This window comes from Triticum urartu, chromosome 5 (assembly GCF_003073215.2).
Source record: "Triticum urartu cultivar G1812 chromosome 5, Tu2.1, whole genome shotgun sequence".
Classification (NCBI taxonomy): domain Eukaryota; kingdom Viridiplantae; phylum Streptophyta; class Magnoliopsida; order Poales; family Poaceae; genus Triticum; species Triticum urartu.
This window is the reverse complement of record NC_053026.1, coordinates 656,791,086-656,814,784: the sequence shown is the minus strand read 5'-3', so window position 1 is coordinate 656,814,784 and position 23,699 is coordinate 656,791,086. Positions and strand designations below refer to the sequence as shown.

Here is a 23,699-nt window from a genome sequence, read left to right as displayed (position 1 = left end):
ATACAACAAACTATAGGAGTGTTGTAGGTGTCTTGCAATATTTAACTCTCACGTCCTGATATTTCCTACTCAGTGAACAAGGTATGTCAATACTTGCATGCACCGAAACTACTCATTGAATAAAAGGTGCAGACGACTTCTCGGTGGAGAAGGTGATTGGCGCAGAAGAAGATGAATTGGAACGTTGGCTAAAATAATTAGATTGGCTGAGGGCATAGGAAGGTCATACGCCCAGGCAACGAATGAAATCTAACGGGGAGATGAAAAAAAAAGTTGAATCCTAGGTACTAAATACCGACGATCTGGCTGTACATCTCAGGTGGACACGTGGAATAGGGTAATGGATGCTGATGTGGCATGACGTTGATGTGGATGATGCGCATGTTGAAAGAATTAATAGTAGTGGGGATCAACTTCTTAAAAATGTAAGATGTGAAGGCAAAGATTGCACATACAATTATTGCGGGAGGGAGGCAAAAACACTGATAAGGAAGAAAAACAAAAAAAGAAATTTTCTACAAGAAACAAAAGGAAGGAGAAAAAACAATTTTTCTACGCCCACATGGCACAACGACCGAAAATGAACAAGAGATTGGCTGGCTTGCATCGATTTTCTGTCAAGACATGTATTGGTAAGAGCGTGTGGTGAAGGAACTTGTCTTGGATGTTGTTCCTACCAAGGTGACACAGTTGATGTTGATTCATTTTTGCCGCTTTTGGGGAGAGCCGTAAAAAAAGCCTTTGTTCAGATGTTCCAAAAAAAAGCACCGGCCTGGATGGCTTTCCGACACTTTTTTTTCAAAGGTACTGAGATGTTTGCGATCAGGAGACCGGGGCGATTTTACCGTTCGGGCACCCTGGGCACGTGCCCGGGCTCGACGGCGCCATTTAGATGAACTCCAGCAAGCCATCATCCAAGCCACCAGAATCGTTAAACATGTTAAAATACGTTGGAAAATCGCGAAACAACGTTTTGCAAACAAACGAACAGAACTACATGGGCCAGCTTGATCATTTCATTGCTTACTAAGCCTTTCTCGCTACAACCAGAGCCTTAGGCCCATTCTCATGTTTCGTAACATTGGTTATGGGCTATGCTCGCAGCAACCATAAGAAAAGCCAGCTCACCATAAGCACGAAATCATTAATTGAAGAGTACTCATTGCAAAGATCACTCCAACTTCACAGGTTGCGATAAAGTGGCGCACATGCAGTGTGTCATTTGTCGCAACCTGAGAGTTTTCCCTTTTTTCGTATATCTGTTTATTCAAAACGTTTTATCTCTCAAACCGTGCGCGCATATCTGAAACCGTTTTCACCGTTAGATTCCTCGCGTCGAGATCTTCAAAACTAAATCCCATGTTGATAGGTTTTACCAAACTTTTTTTTCACGAAATAAATTGGATGAAAAAACCGAACCGGGAGCACGGGTTTTTTCCCTTTCCAAAAGAGGCACGCTCGTGCCTCTTACGAAATCACAACCGTGCCTCTCACGGAAGCAAAATTGTGACTCTCGCGGAAGGAAAAAAAAGAAGAGAAAACACGTTTTTTCGTTTTCAAGGAGGTACGGCCGTGACTCTCACGAAAACACACCTGTGCCTCTCGCGGAAGCAAAACCGTGACTCTCGTGAAATAGAAAAAAAAATAAAACGTGTTTTTTTCGTTTCCGAGAGGCACCGTGCCTCCTGCGGAAGCAAAACCGTGACTCTCGCGAAAGGAAAAAACGGGTCCGAATAACTGCCACACGTGTGGCATGGACGGGAACCCGCCCGCACGCCTCGTGTGGCATGGACGGGAACCGGCCCGCACGACCACGTCCGCGCGCACAAAAGCACGGCCCGCACGTCCGGTGTGTGGCAACCCCGCCCGCACTGCCCCTTCCGGGCCAGACGATCCGTTGCCCGCACGACCCAGCCGTTCCCGGCCTCCGATCCATCCCCTCTCTCGTCTGCCGCCATCGTCCCACACCTCTCGAACCCCGACCTCCGTCGCCGGCCATCTCTGGTTGCCATGGCAACCAGGGCAGATCCGTAGGGCACTCCCACCGCAAACCACACCCCAACCCTCCCCACCCCCAGCCCCCCACTCCAACCCAGCCCTCCAGAGACGATCATCTAAAACCAGGTGAAATCTCCCGATCTCATCCTTCTCATCCTTAAGGCTGAAAATCTCCCGATCTTGTACTGGGTCCATGCTATAGGGGTAGAACACTGCATGGTTCAGTGTATATTCACAATTGCCAGGCAGAATACACCAGATCTGCCATGTACTACGTTTGAGATTAACTTAAGTTCATAGTTTAATTGACGCAAGTAGTTGGGTATGAAATGGATGAGTAGGAATCCCTAAAAAAGGGCAGGAAGGACAATTTTTGGAATGAAGGGGTGGGAAAAATTAATTGCCACTTGTGTATAACGACAGTTCCCACCTTTCGTTGTCAGTAGCTGCCACCTATTTTGACCTGTTGCTTGCCATCCCTATCTTCTATGTGCAAGCAGCATAAGAATACAATTCTTGTGGATTGTTGATGCCTTCTTGTTCATTCAGTGATTGAGAACACATCGTAAAGAAGGGAGACACGGAAAGAATGAATCACGAAGATGGCGCTGATGCTTGGGGTTCTCAAAGGCCAGAAACGCCCCCTTGGAATGCATCAGAGTACAGTCAACTCATCTCTGCAGGGCCGTTGCTGCCACTACTAGAACAGTATGCAGGCGTAGGTATGATGCGTGATAACAAAAGAAGAGAACAGTTGCCATCTTCGCAACGATGAAGATGACATTCTACTTATGTCATACACTGTCATTTTTTCGCAGGTTCTTATGACCAAAACACTCATAGGGGGCCCCCGTGGCAAGTTCAGTCACAAGGCGCTAACACTGACAAATGTACGGGCAGCCAACTTCAACTAGCTAGTATGGCTAATCAAGGTAATGCAAAACGAAAAAAGAGCACATACTGCTGTGGACATGAAAAATGAACATGCAAAAAAACCGGCAAAAGGACTCACGAGTTATCACGGGTGAAAATGCAGAGCCTTCATGCAGCACGTGGCATCAGGCAGCACCCATGTACCTGCCATCGACGTCATACACAGGTGAGTCCATAAAAAAAGTGAAGTTGCGGATGCTCAATTAGCAGAAGGAGCATAGTTGACAACTACAATTGCCATGACTGGACATCTGCAATTGCCATGAATTAAAAACTACACTTCTCATCCCTGGACAACTGTTGTTGCCATCCCTGGACACCTGCAGTTGCCATGAAGGAACAACTGCGGTTGCCATACCGATGCAACTATAGTTGCCATGCCAGTAAAACTGCAGTTGCCACATCAGGGGCAACTGCAGTTGCCGTGCTAACACAAAACTGCATTTGCCATGAATTGACCAACCACTACTATGCTTACAGGTTATTACGCTGGTGGTAACCCGGCAAACGTCTCGTGGCAAGCTTCACAAATTGCAGGTGGAGCACGTCATTATGGTGTCACAGACCACACAAGATGGTCAAATGCAGCACAATAAGGTAAGGAAAAAAAACCGAACCACAAAAAACAGCGCTACATTTGTTATTTGTAGTTATTTGTAGGCAAAACAAATAGTTGCCATGTTTGTTGAATAGTAGCTGCCATGACTGGACAGCTACAGCTGCCATACATGTCCACACGTAAACTCACGGCTTGCTGTTTGAAATGATGTCATGCCAAATCACTCGAAGATGGTGTGATCCGTTGCGATACACATGTTATCCAAACAAAAATCTTACTCTCGTACCTGTTTTTTCTATTATAGGGCCTACAACTACACTGAACAACGGCGCGGGGACATCTACGGCGGGGAGCTCTGAGCGCACGGAAGACGCGTTCCACCAGCCAGCAGACAATCATGCCACAAACAATTTCGAGTCAGAGTCGGGAATGGCAATCATTCCAGCAATGCCGACAAGCACCCCTTTGAACACAAGCACTGGCAACACTCAAGTAGATGGAACTGCCGCCGATACTGAAGTGAATGATGAAACTGACGACGACGCACAAGGGGATGAAGATGGTGGGCAATCAGAGATCATGGTACCTCAGCCACCGTACATTGGGCAGAGATTTGAATCGTTCGAACAAGCAAAGGAATACTACCAGACATATGCAAAGTTCCATGGATTTGCGGTCAACACCGAGTACCATAGGAAAATTAAGAAAACTAATGAGTACAGCAGAGGTGACATGAGGTGCCACAAGGCACGGAGGAACAAGAAGGGGAAAGGCGTTGCGCCTGTCGTTCCAGAACGAAAGAGAGGTATCATTCTCAAGACTGAGTGTCCTGTCCGGTGTAAGCTAAATGTAGATGGAGCACAGTGGGTGGTCAATGAATATTTTGACGAGCACAACCACCAACTCATAAAGAAGTTCGACCTGGTAAAATTTCTGACCGCCCACAGAGGGTTCACCCCCGTCGAAAGGCAATTCGTAAAGCTGCTACATGATTGTAACGTCGGTCCATCAAGAATGGTACAGATACTATCTCTCATCCACAGCAAAAAGGGGACTCTGAGTAGCATGCCGTACATACCAGCTGACATCACAAACCTATAGGCCAAGTACCGTAGAGAGAGCAAGTTGGTAGACATAGAGGCCACAATGGCCTACTTCGATGAAAAAGCGAAGGAAGATCCAGATTTCTTCTACAGGATAAGGTTGGACGATGAGGACCGTGTCAGGAACATGTATTGGGTGGATGGTGCTACAAGGAGAGCCTACAAACATTTCCGAGATTGCATTTCATTCGACGCGACATACCTCACCAATATGTACAAGATGCCATGCGCTCCGTTCATAGGAATAAATAACCACAATCAGTCGTTGCAGTTTGGCTGCGGGCTTGTCCGGAATGAATACACGGATGGGTACGTTTGGCTGTTCAAGACCTTCTTGGAGTGCATGGATGGACTTGCTCCGATGAACATGAGAACAAACCAAGATTTCAGCATGCGTGCAGGCATAGAGGAGGTCTTTCCATTGGCAGTGCACAGGCACTGCAGGTGGCACATTATAAAGAAGGCTGAGGAGACGCTAGGACCGTTCTTTGCTGACCGTCCAGAGCTGCACAAGGCATTCGAGCTGTGCGTGGACCACAGCTTGACGGTGGAGGAGTTTGAAAGGAGCTGGATGGCCATGACTGAAACACATCAAGTCCAAGACAACGAGACTCTTGTTAGCCTGTGGGAGAAGCGAATGTACTGGGTGCCGGCCTACTTCATGCAGTGCTTCTTCCCCTTTCTGCAGACTACGCAGCGCAGCGAGGGGTTCAATGCTGTTTTGAAGTGGTACGTCAGCCCTGGCAACTCATTGCTACAGTTTGCCAAGCAATACACAACTTTGCAACAAAAAATTCTAGGATCTGAGCTACAGCAAGAAGCGACCATGGCACTAAAGCAGCCAAAATTGCTAACGTATTTACCGATAGAGAGGCAAATGAGCAAGATATACACCAACAAGATCTTTAACAAGTAAGTCAGTTGCGTTACAGTCTTATTTGCAGAAAAAGCACCAAGTCAGTAGGTGCCTTATAGAGTGCAATGCAGTTGCCATGATGTGCAGTTGCCATGTTTAATGAAATACTGTTTGCCATGCTTACTCAGCTGCATGTTGCCATGTTCAATGAAAATTCTGTTTTGCCATGCTTGCTCGGGTGCATTTTCCTTGTTGAATGAAGTTCGGTTGCCATGTTTAATGCACTGTGCTTCCATTGGGGCATGTTGGCATGAAAATGCCAATGTCAACTGGAAAAAATGTTATATTGGCGACACATATGCCGAAATGCAGTTGCCATGTTTAATAAAATGCATCTGCCATGTTTGTTGAAATGCAATTGACATGTTTACTCAACTGTAGATGCCATGTTTAAATAAAAGGGCAGTTGCCATGTTTTATGCAATGTGCTTCCATTGGGGAATGTTGGTGTGGAAAAATGACGATGTCCAGTTGAAAATGTACTACAGTTGCCATGTCTAGTGTACTGCATTTGTCATGTCTAGTGTACTGCATTTGCCATGTTCAACGTACTATATTTGCCATGTTCAATGAACTATGTTTGCCATCTTCAAACAAAATGTATTTCTATTTCCATGACAACATAAGGTGGTACAAGAAAAGAGTGCACGATAGTTTAACAGAAAACACACAAAACTTGCAGATTCCAGGAAGAAATAAAGCGTGCCAGCATGTTCACGGCTTTCCAGGTGGACGAACATACGTTCAAGGTGTGTTCTATTTTGTGCATGTCAGATTCAGAACCTGAAGACCCAGACAAAGGAAGGAACTACTTCGTCAAAGCCTCGATAGGCGAAGGCGAGTACTACTGCCAATGCTGCAAGTTCGAAAGGGACGACATTGTGTGCTGTCACATACTAAAAGTAATGGACATGAACGCTGTGACACGGATGCCCCGCCATTTCATAAGGCGGCGATGGACTTGGGACGCTGACAATGCGTTGGCGCCGCAGACAACACACGCAGTTCTGGCTGTGCATGACGAGAGACCTGAGTCAACCATGGAAGCCGTGAGGCACGTTGTGCTGACAAAGAACTATGCTGAGCTAATTGATGAAGCGTGCAAGAGTGATGAGACAGTGAGAGTCACAGAAAAACACAGGAAGGCACTGAAAGGAGAGCTTGATGAGATCAAGAAGAGGAAAGCTGAGGAAGCCTTACACCGGTTCCCCCGCACATCAAGTGTGCCTTCATCCACGGGGCCATCATCTGAAAACTCGGAGATAGGATCTGGAACATCAAGCACACAGACCCAGGTCAGGAACCCACCCCGTTCTATCACAAAGGGTCGTCCAAGAGAGATAAGGTACAAGTCGGGATTGGAGATCCAAGCAAAACACAAGAAAACGAAGAAAGGGGCGGGCAATCCATGAGCAAAAATTGGGGCGATGTGACATGGTCCTTGTGGACATTTTGTTTTGTACCCAAGATGATGAGAATTTTTTAAAAAAAAATGGGAGAATGACTCTTGAGGGGCATCAGAAGTGGAAGGAAAATTCATTGAATGAATAAATGCAGTTGCCATGTTAGGGTACTTAATCTGCCATGTTATGTGTAGTTAATCTGCCATGTTAAGTGTAGTTGGTCTGCCATGCTATTTTATACTAAATATGCCATGCTATTTTATACTAAATATGACATGCTATTTTATACTAAATATGCCATGCTAGTTGTACTGGATCTGCCATTTTAGTTGTACTGGATCTGCCATGTTAGTTGTACTGTATCTGCCATGTTAATTATGCTGGATCTGCCATGTTGTTTGTACTGTATCTGCCATGTTAGCTGTACTGAAAATATGCCATGGTATTTGTAATGACTCCGCATGGCATATATTTCCATGACAATACAACGCGGTTTAGAGACACATAGTGTGCTGTGTGCAAATGTATGGGAAACAAGTTGGAAAAAGCGTAACATGCATAAACCGCAGCAATGGTTGTGGCTACATGATCAACCTACCCATGCTAGCCGGTGCAATTAGCGATGAAAAAGAAGAAGCAAAACAGCCAAAATGAAAAACGACGATGACTTTCACTACCCATGTCTGATGAACTACATTTGCCACCTTTTTTAAAACATCATAGACGCATTCGAAACAGCAAACCGGTGCTAGAAACGATGAAACCATTGTAATAATGATAAACATAAAAACATATCTGCTGTAACGCCTAAAATAGGTTCACGTCCACACATATATTACAGAAACTATTCAGATGTCGCTCACACACCACCACTACATAGTTAGGCTACGCGGGGATGCAGTCATAACATAGCACACAAACATAGTTTTCAACGAGAAACAAAGAGATAGTACCTTACATTCCTTGGCAACAGAATGTAAGGTATGCGTCCGGTCTGTAACGCCACATGATCACTTGTACTTATTGATGACTTTCTTGACAGCTTCCTCCACGAACTCGCGTGCTCCGGACCGCTTGTTGAAATCTTCATTCGTCAACCAGTTCCATGTGTAGATTTTCCAGAGCTCAACGACCATTGCAGCTGTGATAGGGGGGACAATTCTTCCTTCCCACTTTGCAAAGTATTCCAACGCGTGAAAGCCACAGTCCATCCTGCACGAGGAAAAGAGTCAGGTGAACACGCAAAAAGGACAGTCGTAACAAAGATAGACTTCAATTCAGATGTGACAACAAAAGAGGGGTTGGATTGATGTAAATGGCACATGGAGGAAGGAAGAAATTACGTGTTCCCTTGCTTCGCAGTCGCCACATACTCAGTCGGGAAATGCCTGATCTGGACCTTTGAATGTTCGTAGTGACGGTTCCATGTCTCTTTGAGGTTGTTAATGAAGAATTCGGCATGCGTAGTAAGGTCTGCATTAGCTTTCGAACGGATTGAATTAAGCACCTCAAAACGTTGGTTCTTCAGGTCAAGACAGATCGCATAGTGGTGACCACACTTGTCGTGTGGGTCATGTGGTGCAAGCTCCTGGAACATGGGGAACATGACCTGCATTTAAAAGTGAAGAAATGAGAAGTAGAGTTCACATAAAGAACAACAGAGGGACAAAAAATTAGAATCACGTAGAATGTTTGGTTATGGGTGGGGGTAGTTGAAAGAAAGTTGCCGTCCATGTATGAACAAAATGTGCTGTGTATTTTACTATCAAGTTGCCACATAGTTTGCACGGGATGCAAAAATCAAGAAGTCATTGTGCACGGTAGCTGTTGCCACATGAAAACATCTGCCACATAAACACAAGTGCAGATGATGGCAAAAAACCACATCATGTGAAAAAACATTGCAGATAGGGAAGGAGTACTCACATATTTCTTCAGTGTGAACTTGAATTCACCGTGTTGAGCAAAATTCTTCCTCGGGATTTTATGGTGGAAGTCACCATCCCATATTTTGTAGGTCACACTGTAATGCATGATTATCTTGTCGGCACACACATCGGTGTGATTGTTGATGTAGTCGATCCCGCATGCAACTACATTCGTCGACATTTTACCGTTTGGCCTCACGGACTCGGCAAGGTCACCCAGCTCGACGTACGTCGCTCCGCATTGAATGACTTTGGTTCTGTCCAAACATAAGCTATATGAAAACAATATGACATGGAATAATCATGCCTACTAAGTAAAAAAATATATGCAAGAACTAAAATGTAAGCAGATCGTGTATACAAAGTACGAAGAAGATGAATGGTAAAAAAGGAGCAAAGCAAAATGAGAGATTATGGGGTGTGGTCATTTACGCTTTCAGCTCCTTCATGTGCTTGCTGCTGGCCCTCGCATTTCCAAACCGCTTGACGATATCGTACAACTGGGTCTGTTCCTTAGTGGCCCTGAATTCGGGCTCGTAGTCTTTCGCGGGAGGTGGGTGAACTACCCTCTGCTGCCTCACAGAACCAGGAGTGGCACTCCTAATGGTATCCTCAGATACCGTATCTGCAGGCACGTTGGAACTTGATTGCCCTTGCCCTCGTGAGGACCTCCTCTGCAATGCTGCCTCCTCAATCATGCGGTAAGCTTCGTCAAGTGACGGTGAAATCTCCTCAGGGGTGGCTGCAATGATAAAAAAAAGTGGGTTAGGATACCTAGAAAATCAAAAACAGATGGATTGTGAGAAGATAGGGTGCATGATGTGAGATGTAGGTAGAAAAAGTGGGGCAGTTGCCATGTGTGGTCCAACTAAAGTGGCCATGTCATAGCAACTACAATTTCCATGTAGTTGCACTGTAGTTGCCATCTAGTTGGACTGTAGTTGCCATGTCACGGCAACTACATTTGCCATGCTGTGTCAACTCCACTTGCCATGTGATTGCCGTATGAAAAAATGCAGCATGGAAACAAAAAATGCAGGCGACATGGTGTGGTAAATCCAGTTGCCATGTGTAATGCACTGTATTTGCCATGTGACAGCAACTACAGTTGCCATGTTGAATCAACTTCAGTTGCCACGTGGTTGCCCAAATGTCAAATGCAGCATGGCAGCAAAAAAATGTAGGTGACATGGTGCATCAAATCCAGTTGCCATGTCATCACATGTCAGTTGCCATCACAAGTGAGAACCCCCAAAATATATGATTGGGACAAAAGTCAAACTACAAAGATGTATACAAGAAAAATCATAAGGACATGACAAGTGTACCTTGCACAATCGGCTCTGCGAACTTGACAGCCTTCCTGCCCTCGACCATTGGCTGCGCCATCATTGCGGGCATGCCTCCTGGGAAAGCAAAGGCAACTGGCATAGGATCTTGCACCACCGGTTGATCTTGACTGATGCCAAGGCTGAAGCTCGGTGGGGTAAAGGCCATTGGGTGCCTCTCATTCCTACTGGCCGGACCACGAATGACTTGCGGGGCAGAATCCAAGGGTGAAAGATCGACAAACATATCTGAATCGGCCGCTACAGAATGATCGGCCTTATTTGTAGGGCGGGGCGTGTTGTCAGCGGTATCAGCCGCAGCTTTCATGACAATCTTCTTGTTTGGGCTGTAGGGGACACCGACATTGACTGGGAGCCTGGAAGTGCGCAGATTTATGCTGGGGATTTCCACTGCGGATAAAGGCGCAGTCTGCTCCGGTTTTTCACCTGCGTCACTCGTGCCCGGCTTGACACCTACATCAGTTGTGCTTCGGTCTTCCGGTTTCTCCATCACATTGCTTTTGGCAGGTGTCGGGAACAGTGTGGACGCAGGAACATAACCAGACTCGTCTCTCCTGCTCCTAGCTACAGCCGGTGCGTTGGGTATGTCTGTTGGTTGCTTGCGGGGGCTACGACGCCTAGGTGGAAGACCAGCACGCGAAACAGTCGCCTTAGCAGTATCTGCACCAACAGGAGCTGGAGCTGTTGTGCCAGGACTCTCACCTGTAGATGGCATATCCTTGTGAACTGCCGCCTCAGCCGCTTCTGTCGTGGACACAGGAGTGCCACCACACACGCGCTTGGAATCAGTGTCAGATGAGCGGGAATCTTCCTTGCATAGGTTCGTCTCGGGAGCGTCCACTTCAACGCTTGCTGATGGGGTGGCATGGCTCACAGTAGCATCCTTCATTGTCAGAAGAGTTGGCAATATTTCAGCTGTCCTGGCAGATACCGACTCGTCACTCCCCGATGTACGGATGCCTGTTGTTCTAGCCTGCACATCTGGAGCCGGCGGAGATGGTCGGCCACTTGCATCAGAGTTGGTGGGAGCAGTCAACGGTGCAGCTGCAGTATTGTCGCCTGGTGCCTCATGTACATCTGAGTTGCCCCCTGTTGACAACTTTGAATGCAGGCGTTCGAGCGGGCCCTTACTGATATGCTTGGCCCCGCGCGTAGTAGTCTTCTTCACCCTGCAAAAAACAATAAAGCACATGAAAAAGGTATTAAAAATGAACAAAAATATGTTTGCCTTGGTAGAAATCTTTAAAAAAATGAAAAACAAGTGGAAAAGCTGGTAGTTGCCATGTAAGGGGAACGTGAGTTGCCGTGTGTCATAATTAGGAGTTGCCATCCAGCAGCAGTTGTCATGTTAGCCAAATTCAAGAATGATAAAAATGTCTGATCTGCCATGAATGCAATTTCAAACCTAGGTGTGGGATGAGCTCACAAGCCAACGGTAAAGATGGCAGTTGCCATTAGGTACATTAAAGTTACCATTTGGCCTAGATTCCAGTTACCATGTAAAAAACAATAGGAGTTGCCATACACTTAAAAAGGAAGGAAAAAATCATTTGGAGAACAACAGTTTCCACGTGGGGGGCGATGACAGAAGACAATGTGACAAGCTAAACGGATGCATTGGAAAATCAAGAAAATATAGCGCTATGTCAATGAAAGCGGATGAAAAAACCTACTTCTTGACTGCCTTCCTCATGTCTGGCAACACGACAGGATCCCCGGTGTTGGTCGTCGTCGTGCGAGGAGATGACCTGGTGGAAGCGGTATCACCGGCAATGGGGGCGCCTTTGTTCAACCGAGCAGAAACATGGGTTGGCGTTGGCGCCTGTTTCTTCGTAACTGCTCGTCCACCAGCTGTCGGCTCGCTGCACGTATGAGATGGAGGGAAAAAAGATGGCAATTGTCAGACAGCAAACTCGTTGCCGCGCTTGACAAAAACAAGTGAAAAAAAGGATGAGTCTGGTCGAAGAAAATAGACAAAGCAAAAAACTAAAATAAAAGTCGAACCTCTTCCTGGCAGCTACGGGGTCGGTCCTAGACCTCTTGCCAGCAGAACCCTGCCCAACACCCTCTGGAGCCCTCCCCCTCTTTGATGGCAAAACCCCCTCGCCTCTCGCAGCCGTGTGTTGTTTGACTTTCTCCGGTTGGGGGACATCTGTTGCATCCTTGCCCTTGTTACCACCTGCGCGAACTTCAGCATGATCATCATCATCGGTGTCCTCTTGCACATTCTCCATGACATCGTCGTCATCCTTGCTGAGACCAGCATCTCCACCTAGTTCATCTTGTGTGTCAGCAGGCTCTTGGGAACTGTTGTAGTCATACCGGCCACGGCAACCGGTTGGCCGGTGTGTACGTTCTGGGACAAATGAAGTGAACTGCCTCGCAACCGCGTCGCTGTCAGAGCCACTGAGGGACGTCCACCCCTCAACCAACTTCCCGAGCAAGCCGGTCATTCCAGATGCAAACTGCCCTATTAGATGCTCAACAGGTGCCCTCGCCTGTGCACGAAACAAAGAAGCATCAATGACCACCCGTATTGTTATCACTTGCACGACATCAAAAAATACTCCACGACAAACCATAGATGTAGATCTTTTGATTACCTCGGTAGGGCAAGACGGAGCTGAGTGCACGTCCATCCACTTTCCAAAGTTTTGAGGCCCCCCAAACACGCTGTAGTCTATAGCATGCTTGGCCATCAGCTGGAAAGAACAAAAAAAGAAAAAAAAGCTAGGACGTAAGAGAGAGAATGTAAGTTTAAGAACGAATGAAAATAGTTGCCATGTGGAATGAGACATGGATACAGTACTCAGACAGCCATGAATAACAAAGGTAGTCATCTCTTATGACCCACAGACGGTTGCCTCATGCCAATTTGTAGGCATGCCGTGTGGGCAAAGAAACCAGAACTAACCTACAGTTTTCCATATGTGGTGTCAGTAGCCTTGTCTGCGGCAAGCACAGCCTTGACAGCGTTGATAGTCCACACAGAAACAGCAAACTTGTGCGCAGGCGGCGGGCTTCTTGTCCTAGTGAAATCCACGGTGGACGGGTCAAGACAGTCGACGTACATGAGCTGATGCAAAACAATTTTAAAAAGAAATAAATATCAGTTGCCATCATGGGTACTGTGTGGAGGAAAACAGGATAATATATGTTCCCATGATAATCAAGTTGAGGTGCATGAAAGAAGAGAAGAAAAAGAAGATGCCATCTACATGTGCTAATTGCCATCATAGTGTGATAGCAGTTGCCATGTTGTTATGATGGAAGTTGCCATCATAGTATGATGACAGTTGCCATACTAATATGACGGGAGTTGACATATTGTCATTATACCAGTTGCCATATTGTCATTATGGCAGTTGCCATCTTGATATGATCAGGTTGCCATCTTGTTATGATCAGGTTGCCATGCATGAATAAAAGTGTGTTAAAAAAACAGTGTTCACAGAAAGAACTGGTAAAAAAATACCATTAAATGCAGTCGACAACCCTTTTGATACATCTTGCTTGAGAATGCATCGTGCAGGAAGTCGACAATAAACTTACACCAATTCATGTTCTTCACATTTCCCAGATCCGCCTGCACCACACAAAATTTCAGGACAAAAAAAGGTTGCCGCATCAGAAATCAAATGGAAAAAACATCGCAAAACGCTGGCAGTCACTAGCTTTACACATGACATCGGAGCCAAAAAGATCAAAGGAAAATAAAGTAGTAAAGATGGATCATTCACCAGGATGGGGAAGCATTTGTTGCTTGGGCGAAGAGAGGTGGTCGGCTCGAAAATAGCTGAGATGAGGTACATGAGTAGCTTCATCTTGAAAACATCTCCATGTGTCGTCATGGCCTGGAGCGAATCTGCCACTGCAGACGTGTTCGGCATGGATTCAGACCCAGGAAACAAACGGGGGAACAGCGCTTCCTCGATCTCATTGTTGACCTCGTACGGGACTTTCATATGTCCACGAGGCACACCCAAAGTGCAGAACACGGATTCCTCGTTCAACGGTAGTCTTCCACGTCCCAGAATCACGAATTCCCTGGAGGCGGGGTCGTAGATCTCACCAAGTCAGTCGCATACAGGGTTGACAAGGTTCATGCACCGGACATCCATCATAGACTGCATACCCATCTCAGCAGCAGCCCCCTTCTGATCGTCGGTGAATTTGTCAGTCAACGCAGTCAGTCGTTCTTGGGAGGCTCTGTTGCGAATACGTTTCTTCTTCTGCAAAAAACAGACAAAAAGTGATCAGTTGTTGCCATGTTTTTGCAAAAAGTGATCAGTTGTTGCCATGTTTTGCAATGTCATGAAATTTTAGTTCGTGTCAGACGACTGCAAGCTCGAGGTGTCAACCAGTAACATAAAGCAGGAGGAAGGGGGATTTGTGAACATTTACCTCATCACCCTTTTTTATCCGTCCAGTTGCCCGATTACGTTGTGGTGGATCCATGAAATCATCATCATCGTTTTGATGATCGCCACGAGCCATTCTGCTGAGATAGGAACAGACCAAATTGTCATGGTGGAAATGTAAATGCAAGAGGTAAGCAGTTGCCACCTAACAGAAAATGTCAACTAGTGAATGCAGAAAAAATAACATGAACACACACGCACCCCTCCTATGATTGTCGGAAACATAAACATGGCAAGTAAGCACGTTGGTTGCATTATCAAGTAAAAAAAAGTGTACATATGGTAAATGCATTTGAAAACAAAAAATGTTGAAGTTGCCATGTTAGCCTAAGATAGTATGATAGAAAGTCACAGAATCCTCCACATCAAAAAAACTAAGATGTGGCAGCTCACACACTGTCCTAAAAATACACCAATCAAATGCCACTTGTTCAGCGGCAGAAATGTGCTAGGGTGAAATTGCCGTGCTGAAATGCAACACATACTACAACAAATCGATGAAACCACATCTAATTCAAGAACCTAAAAAATTGCCACAGTGTGATCAGATATCACAAAGTCGTTGTGGCAAAACAAAAAAAATGCACCTACAGTACAATGAATTTGCCATATTGTACTGACTGCGGCATGGCAACAGACATGATGTGGTCAGCCAAAAACTTGCCACATGCAAAGCATATGTATGTCATCTGACACAATTGATATGCAAATTTGGTTGCCACATTATGCAGCCAATTTGCCACACTGTCTTATCTGCAGAATGGCAACAGACAGTGTGTTCACATTCTATTCGCCACATGAATATACTATCCAAGTGGCAACAGGCACACTTGATGTGCACATTAGTTGCCGTCCAGTGCAGTTGGCTCTTGAAACTGCATTGACTACCGATTTTGGCAACTATCACAGTGTGGTAACTATCACAAATTATTCAGAAAAATTAGATGCCACAATGAAAAAGCATGTTTGTGGCTACTATCACAGTAATTCAGCAAATTTAGTTGCCACGTGGAAGAGCGTGTGTGTGGCAACTATCACAGTCATTCAATAAAAATAGTTGCCCCATGCGAAAGCTTATATGTGGCAACTAACACAGTCATTTCAGTAATTTGTTGCCGCAAGGGGAAACACGTTTGTGGCAACTATCACATTTGTTCAGGGAGTTAGTTGCCACACAATCATGATAGTTAATGAAACTATCAAGTTCGCCTCATACTACAGTTTCAAAACCCAACTAACTAGATTTAGGGTTCAATGGCAACTACTGCGACTTTAAATTCACCCACAAAATTCTCCCACGAACTGAATGCAAACACAAATTCGAACCAATGCGCATCAAACAAACCGGGAGACACCTGCACAATCCATAGGCAAGACTACTGCGTGCCTCCGAACAGGCATAACCACACCGACGATGCCGCCGCCACGGCCGCGACGAAACTGCCCAGTGCCACCAAAAACGGCTAGCAGACGACTTCGGCGCCGGCGGGAACGCCGACGCATCGCCGAATCGCCTGAATCTCTACGAATCTCGATCAAGGAATCGAACAGGGAGGGAAGGGGGAAAATGCAGGAAGGGATTGCGAGAGTTGTAGCGAGCATTACCTTCAACCCGCAGGCGCTCCGGCGAAGCCGCTCCGTTCTGGCGAGCCCCACCGACGGCCGCGAACACCGTCGATTCTTCCGCCTCCGCCGTCGCCTTCTCCCCTCGCCTTCTCCTCCAATGGTTTGAAATGCGAGTGGGTTGTGCCAGTAACTGCGGTGCGGGTGAGTAAATGGAACCGTGAGGGAGAGGGGGCAGAGGTGTGCGACGTGTTTGACGTCAACCGCGATCGGAGCGTGGCGTGCGGGCGCATAGCAGTTCCACCGCACGCCTCCGAGTGGCAACCGCTGACCGCGGGATGGCAACCAACGTGCGGGCGAACTGACTCGCACACCGCACACGCGCCTCGTCCTACGTGGCGCAGAAAACCGGCCGGTTTGTTCCAAGATTCGTGCACAAAGTTGCCAACGGAGATGCTTGCGTGTGGTTGGGATGGTGAACGCTCACATGTGTGGGCGTTAACATTTCCGAAAAAAATAGAAAATGCATTTTTTTCGTTTTCGAGAGGCACAGCCGTGAGTCTCGCGAAAGCAAAACCGTGACTCTTGTTAAAAAAAACACATTTTTTCACGCAAAAAATCGATTTTTTTGTCGAAAAGCTAAGGAAGACCGGTGAAAAACCATAACGTCGAAAAAACCGGAAGAAAATATTTAAACGCGTGCGGAAAAATAAAAAAAACAGAAAAAGTGCCTAGAGCGCGACACGTGGCGAATGGCTAGAAGCGCCAAGTGACACTGATCGTTGCGAGGCTCTCGGAGGAGCGCTGGTTAACTACTGGCTCCCCCATACGAATCGATCGATTGAGGAAGCCCATCTTGTTAGACGAGGGACTTGTGACGCCGGGACTATTTATCGCATTAGGTGATCCAAGTGACAGCTCTCGCTGAAGCTTTTGCGCCTTGCGTCTTATTGGCCCGGCCCATTCACGTGCGCATAGTCGTAATAAAAAGAAATGCTAGAAGGAGGAGTCAAACCCTGGTCTCGACGAGATCGCGCTGTGCTAACGACCCCACCAAAGTTCGTTTCGTGGTAATAACTAGGGGCGCATCGTACTTGATGCTACTCGAGCGGTTTTCTTCAGGATTTTTTCATTTTTGTTTTATTTTGTTTATTTTCCTTTTTGCATTTTGTTTCTTCATTTCTTATTTTCCTTTTCTTCTCCATTCTTTTCTTTTTTTTCTTTTTTCTTCTTTGGTTTACATTTTTTGTTTTTTCTTGTTTTTTTTTCATTCTACATTCTCATATAGTACATGATTAACAATTTTTGAAATACTTGTTTAACAATTTTTCAAATACTTGCTCAATAGTTTTAAAACACTTGTTTAACATTTTATATACACGACCGGCATTTTTTCAAATGCTTGTTCAACATTTTTTCAAATACTTGTCCAATATTTTTATATACATGATCAAATTTTTTTCAAATAATTGTTCAAAAGTTTTCAAATACTTGTTCAACATTTTTGTATACATGATCAACATTTTTTTCAAATAATTGTTCAAAAGTTTTCAAATACTTGTTCAACATTTTTGTATACATGATCAACATTTTTTTCAAATACTTGTTTAACATTTTTCAAATACGTGTTGAACATTTTTCAAATACTTATTCAACATTTTTTAAATACTTGTTAAAGATTGTTTCAAATGCATGATTAACATATTTCTAAATATTATGTAAAGTATATATTTGTAATATATATGTTTAGACTATTTGAAAGTGTAAACAAAATAAAAACGTGAAAAAAAGAAAAGAAATCAAGGCAGTGTAGTACACACGAACCTGGGCCAGCCCATATGGTCGCACACTTCAGCGAGTCGGAAGCCTCGACTCGCTGAACGCGAGACATAGCGATGCCCGACTTGCGATTTTTCTAGATGGAATGGAACTGATGCTTGGCGGCACGCACACTGCCCTCGCCACCCCTCGATCTCGGATGTGTATTGGCCGCCGACGGAGTGCGGAGAGCCGACGATAGGCCGACAAGATATATGGCGAGCGGCGGGGCCTTGACTCCGTCCGGTGACAGATGTGATCGAAAGCGCATGTGCGTGGGCCAAAGCGGCGACTCCTCCGCGAGAGTTACACTCATGCTCTGCACTGACGGAGCTTAGGAAAGGCCAAATGGGTCATGGCCTGCCCAGCTCTGGAGCCTGTCTTCCTATTATAGCCAGCCAAGAAGCCACAAAATACCAGGTAGTAGCAATCTTAATAGCCTGGCCCGCCCAACAGTTTTGCGCAAGCTCCGCCACTGCTGCTTTGGTGAGTTGTTCTATATAATTTATGACAAATTGTGCAGTTCAACGTAGATTGTGCCAGATTCAAATTACACTTGTTTAAATTCTATAGAATTGAACATATTTTTTGTTTAACTAAAAGAATTCACAAGTGGAATCGCAGCAAAGCCTACATCAACAGAATGAACATTAACATAAACATTGCAGATTGGACTTTTCTCGTATAAACATCGCCAGGTGTTAGGGAATTATTTGGTATCATTGTGTCTGATGTTTTTATTTACTTTTATGATATATAAAACTATAGTGCATATGTTACATGACGTTTATCCAAATATGATACTTGTGGTGTTTATTAGACCAAAGCAGACTTTTAGCTTATGATGTGCCGAGAATGTATCAGGTGAAATGGACGAATGTGTGCACCGAGTGCACCGTGCAATTTTGGGCCTTTGGATGGAAAACCAAGGGACAATGTCTGACTACAGATGAGTTATTGGCGCATTTGCAAAAACGACCTTGTATTTTGTTGAAATCAACCCGCACACTACCCAGTTGTCTGGCCCGTTGTCAATAAACCACTTATGTTCCATCGAAATCAACCCACTGTATGGAAATCGCAGAGAGAGTTGAACTGGGTTGATTTTGCAAAAATAAAGTGTTTTGTTTGCAAAATATGTTCACAGCCCCGGGTTTGCCTCAATCATGGCCATCGTCTTTTAATCTATAAGTCCAAAATGGTGTGGTGCATCGGGTGCACAGGTTCGTTTGTTTCACAGGATACGTTCTCGAGATGTGCCGAGGCTTTGGAAATTCGCTAGCTCTGCCACTGCTAGGAGCAGGGAGGTGACCATTGTAGTCCTTGGGGCACTTAAGCTTGACATGCCAAAGGCGTAGGCAGTGGCGGAGCTTCGTGTGTAGACCAACGGGGGCAATGCCCCCCCCCCCCCCCCCAACTTTTACAACCATTAAAGAATATGCTTTATTTTACGCCTAACTAGTGTGTAAATTAGAGATTAGCCCCTCCTTCCCTATTAATTTGTCTCCCTTCACCAAATGGCCCTCACTTGGATTATGCTCAAGCTCCACCACTGAGCGAGGACCGGTCGGAGTATTGCTTATTTTTTTTCTTTTTTTTGCAAATGGTTGGAGTATTGCTTTAAGTATAAGTACGTACGCGTGTACGTAGTACATTCATTCATGCATGCAGAAGGAAACTGTATATCTGGTCCAAAATTGGATGAAACTGGAATTTTTATTTATTAATTAAAATTATGGATTACAGGCATAGGAAAGCGCATTAATTCATGGATGAACTAAAATTCAAACATGGTTATTTATTCTGAAAACAAACACTTGGATACTACTCATGAATCAAAGTGTTTTAGTTTGTTGGTGTTGCGGTGAGCAGCACATCCTTGATGAGGCTGTCAAGGTTGGCCATGGACCTGCCACCCGGCTGCGCGGTTGCACGGACACACATCTCCTCCCACTCGGCCGCCCTGCGCTTCATCTCCCTCCCAGCTCCCTCGCCTCCCATCACCTCCCTTATCCTGGCCTCCACCTCATCGCGGCGCACGTCGTCGCCGACCTCCATGCCGACGCCCCACTCGACACACGCGTAGCGGGCGTTGGTCTGCTGCTCGGCGAAGAAGGGCCAGCAGAGCATGGGCACCCCGGCGCTGATGGACACCAGGGCCGAGTTCCACCCGCTGTGGGTGAGGAAGACGCCGACGGCCTGGTGCCGCAACACCGCCTCCTGCTCGCACCAGCTCGCCAGGAGGCACCTCCCCTTGGTGGCCTCCAGGAACTCGGGAGGCAGCCGCACGGCGGCGCCCTTGGCCAGCAGGTCATTCCTCACGATCCACAGGAAGGGGTGGCCGCAGTTGGCCAGGCCCCACGCGAACTCCACCAGCTCCTCGCTGGACATGGTGGTGATGCTCCCGAAGTTGACGTACACCACCGACCGGGGCTCCCTGCCGTCGAGCCACTCTAGGCAGGAGCGGTCCTCCCTCCAGAGGCTGGCGCGTATCCGGGCGAGCGGGCCGGCTTCGCCCTTGTCCGCGAGGAGGTTGAGCGGGCCAATGGTGTAGACGCGCGGGAGCATGGCGCGCATGGCGTCCAGCGCCGGCTGCTCAAGCTCGTCCAGGGTGTTGACGATGACGGCGGCCGCGCGGCCCGCCTGCTCCGAGTGGTGCAGCAGGAAGTTGAGCATCACGTCGTCGCGGTCGGTGGTGCAGATGAAGGAAGGGAAGTCCCGGAGGCGCATGTGCCGGCTCATCCCGGGAGCCTGCGCCACCGGCGTGTCCAGGTACCCGTTGCTCAGCTGCGCTTCATCTGCTCCACGTCCACGACCACCACGACCACCACGACTAGCATATATTAGCAGTTACCACGTACGTATATACTGCAGTACTGGAGAGGTGAGGTATGCTCTACGTACCTTTGAGGGGAGCGATGCCCTCTTGCATGAGGAACCGGAAGTTGCGGTAGCCAATGTAGCCGCAGGCGCTGGCGGTCCAGAAGAGGACGCACGGCACCCCGATCTCCGCCGCCGCGTCCACGCTGAAGCTCATCACGTTGTCCGCCACCACGCACGTCACCGGCGGCCCAACCCTGTTGAGCTCCCCGAGCAGCCTCTTCAAGGGGGGAAGGCAGGTGGTCATCGTGGAGTAGCACAGGGAGGGTATGTCCTGCGTGGCATCCGCGTCCGATGGCGGCAGGCCGTCGGGGATGGTGGCGAAGCGGAAGTCCGGGAGGCCCTCCACGGCTGCGTCGCCGCGGGAGCGGACCAGGCGCCGGTGGTTATACTCGGTGTTGACGAAGGTGATGTGGAAGCCCTTGCAGTGAAGAAGCTTGGCCAGCTTCAGCATGGGCGTGACGTGCCCCTGCGTCGGCAACGGCACGATCACCGCGTGAGGCTTCTTCATCTCCATGTTTTCTCGACCTCGACAGATCGTGCGCTCTTGAGGACCCCTTACTGCTTATATATATATACTCCTACTATGTGCTTCCTCTTTCCCAAATTATATAAGACTTAAGTCCCACCTGTTTTTTTTTTCTTTTTTCAAATTGATAGACAGACTCAAGTCCCACTTGTTTTTTTTTCAAATTGATGGACAGACTTTGATGTATATATATAATAAACATATATCGTTAGATTCATCATAATGTAGTGCTTATAGATTTTTTAAAATGTCAAACTTTACAAAAGTTGACTTAGTTTATAGAGAAAACTATTTATATTTACAACCCCAAACATATAAAATACGACAGTATATTTTATGATGAATCTAATAATATATGTTTGGCATTCTAGATTTAAATATTTTTCTTCACAAATCTAATAAAAGTTTGTGAGGTTTGACTTAAAAAAATATGCACTACATTATGAAACGGAGAGAGTAGTATATAGATTGGGCAGTCCACTTCAAGTCTCACCTGTTTTTTCAAACTAATTAATGTTTTACCTTATCTTCCCGCAAAAAAAAATGTTTTACCTTTTCATGCAAGCATGCTAGTTAACCTCACGCGAGTTTTGTATGTTATATGTAGTATCTGTCAAAACCGAGAGAATGTACGTGTGGTATGTAGTATATAAATTTCTTTTGATATAATTTGTTTTAATATAATAGTTTGTACACAATTTGTTTTAATATAATAGTTTGTACATACAAATATGATGGTATTTTCTAAATTTTAAATATAGTATATGTTTATATACTGTATATATATATATACGTTTTTTTGATACAAGCAGTGGTAGTATCCTCTTAACTCTCTGCATGCCAAGTGTCATCTCAGACTACCATGCATAACGGGTTAGTGGGTGGAAAAATCTGTTAACATTCGGACTCTAATTGATTCCGTAGAGTTAGGACATGTACAATGGTGCTATCTTATGAGTGCCACGTAGGATAAATGTTGAGGTGGAGGTGAGAGAAATCATAGGAAGAAGGCTTGTCTTCTCTTATTTAAGAGATGATCCCTTAGCACAATATGTCTTACCATGTTTTTTGAAATAGCTAGTTATTGAAGATAAGGCTAAGATACAACTCATTGTAGACATACTTTTTTGTAATCTCTAAATTACATGTAACACTTAAGATAAAATTACCTTATCAAACATTGTACATGCACTTAATTAGACAACCTACTATTATCCAAGCCACATGCACCACCTCTGATTGCATGGATAAGATTTATCTTGTTTGCATGCTGGATAAATTCACCTAGCTAGATTCGTCTACGGGCAAAGGATAAAAAGTATATATATTCCGTGGTATATGTACTTCATGTTTCCAAATAAATCAGATTATCTATTTTGTTTTCCCTAAAATGTCTTGGTATACTCCATTCTTTTGAAAGTATATGGTATATCCCCCCTAATGATACCATACATACTATATACTCCAAAATAATCATAGAATATATACTCCAGAGTCGTGTAGAGTATGAAGAGTATATTATGTCCAATACAGTGGATGGAGGCATGCCACATTAAGGATGTACTAATTAACAGGCATGACTGCATGAGTATCAAGAGAAGGAGTATGTCAATGGAATTAAATAAGACTATTTAATTATATATTAGTATATGTGGGTGATTTCCATCTAATTTCTCAAGCACCTGACGATGGCTGCACATGTAGTATTCCTCACAAAAAAATGTAGTATGCAGCTAGTATGTAGAGTGAAAGAAAAGAGTGTGTTAATAGAAGAAAAGAGTATGACAGAAGGTAGTGTAGAGTATAATATTTTGTTGAGGAATAGTATGGAGTATAATAGGCAAGGTAGTATGGTGTATGGTGTATGTCAGTATATGCTTACAGAAAACAGGAACAATTATATACTTCATTCAGAAATCATGTAGTGCTAGATGTAATATATGCTGACGTGGGAGAGTATGGGTTGCTTTATTTTTGGTTTAAACTACGTAGAATATAATATTTTCTGAAAGAAGGTATAAAGTATACACGTTATACTGAATAGAGTATGGAGAATATCATTGCTAACAGAGTTTGTTTATATTTCGAGCTGGTGCGTTCGGTAATACATGATGCATCCATTATGTCAGCCATTCAGGCATCAGAGGAAACAACATGCATCAATGTGTGTCAATACATCTTGAGCCGACGCTGAAGTGTATTCGTCCTCGGAGAGTGGTTTTTTGTGCACCCACACACATTGCACCCCCGATGCACCCATGATAAAAAACTCAGCAAAACATTTCAAAAAATCTGAAAC

The 23,699-nt window shown here is 45.5% G+C and overlaps 1 protein-coding gene across 1 annotated transcript; it reads right to left on the bottom strand.

Moving 5' to 3' along the window:
* Positions 1-19,688: 19,688 nt before the first annotated feature.
* On the bottom strand, positions 19,689-21,434 carry LOC125511665 (7-deoxyloganetin glucosyltransferase-like). Its single transcript, XM_048677088.1, has 2 exons — positions 20,896-21,434; positions 19,689-20,789 (listed from the first exon to the last, which is right to left on the bottom strand). Exons 1-2 carry the CDS (start codon positions 21,386-21,388, stop codon positions 19,837-19,839), a joined length of 1,446 nt encoding a protein of 481 aa, XP_048533045.1. The 5' UTR covers positions 21,389-21,434; the 3' UTR covers positions 19,689-19,836.
* Between the last annotated feature and the right edge of the window lie 2,265 nt (positions 21,435-23,699).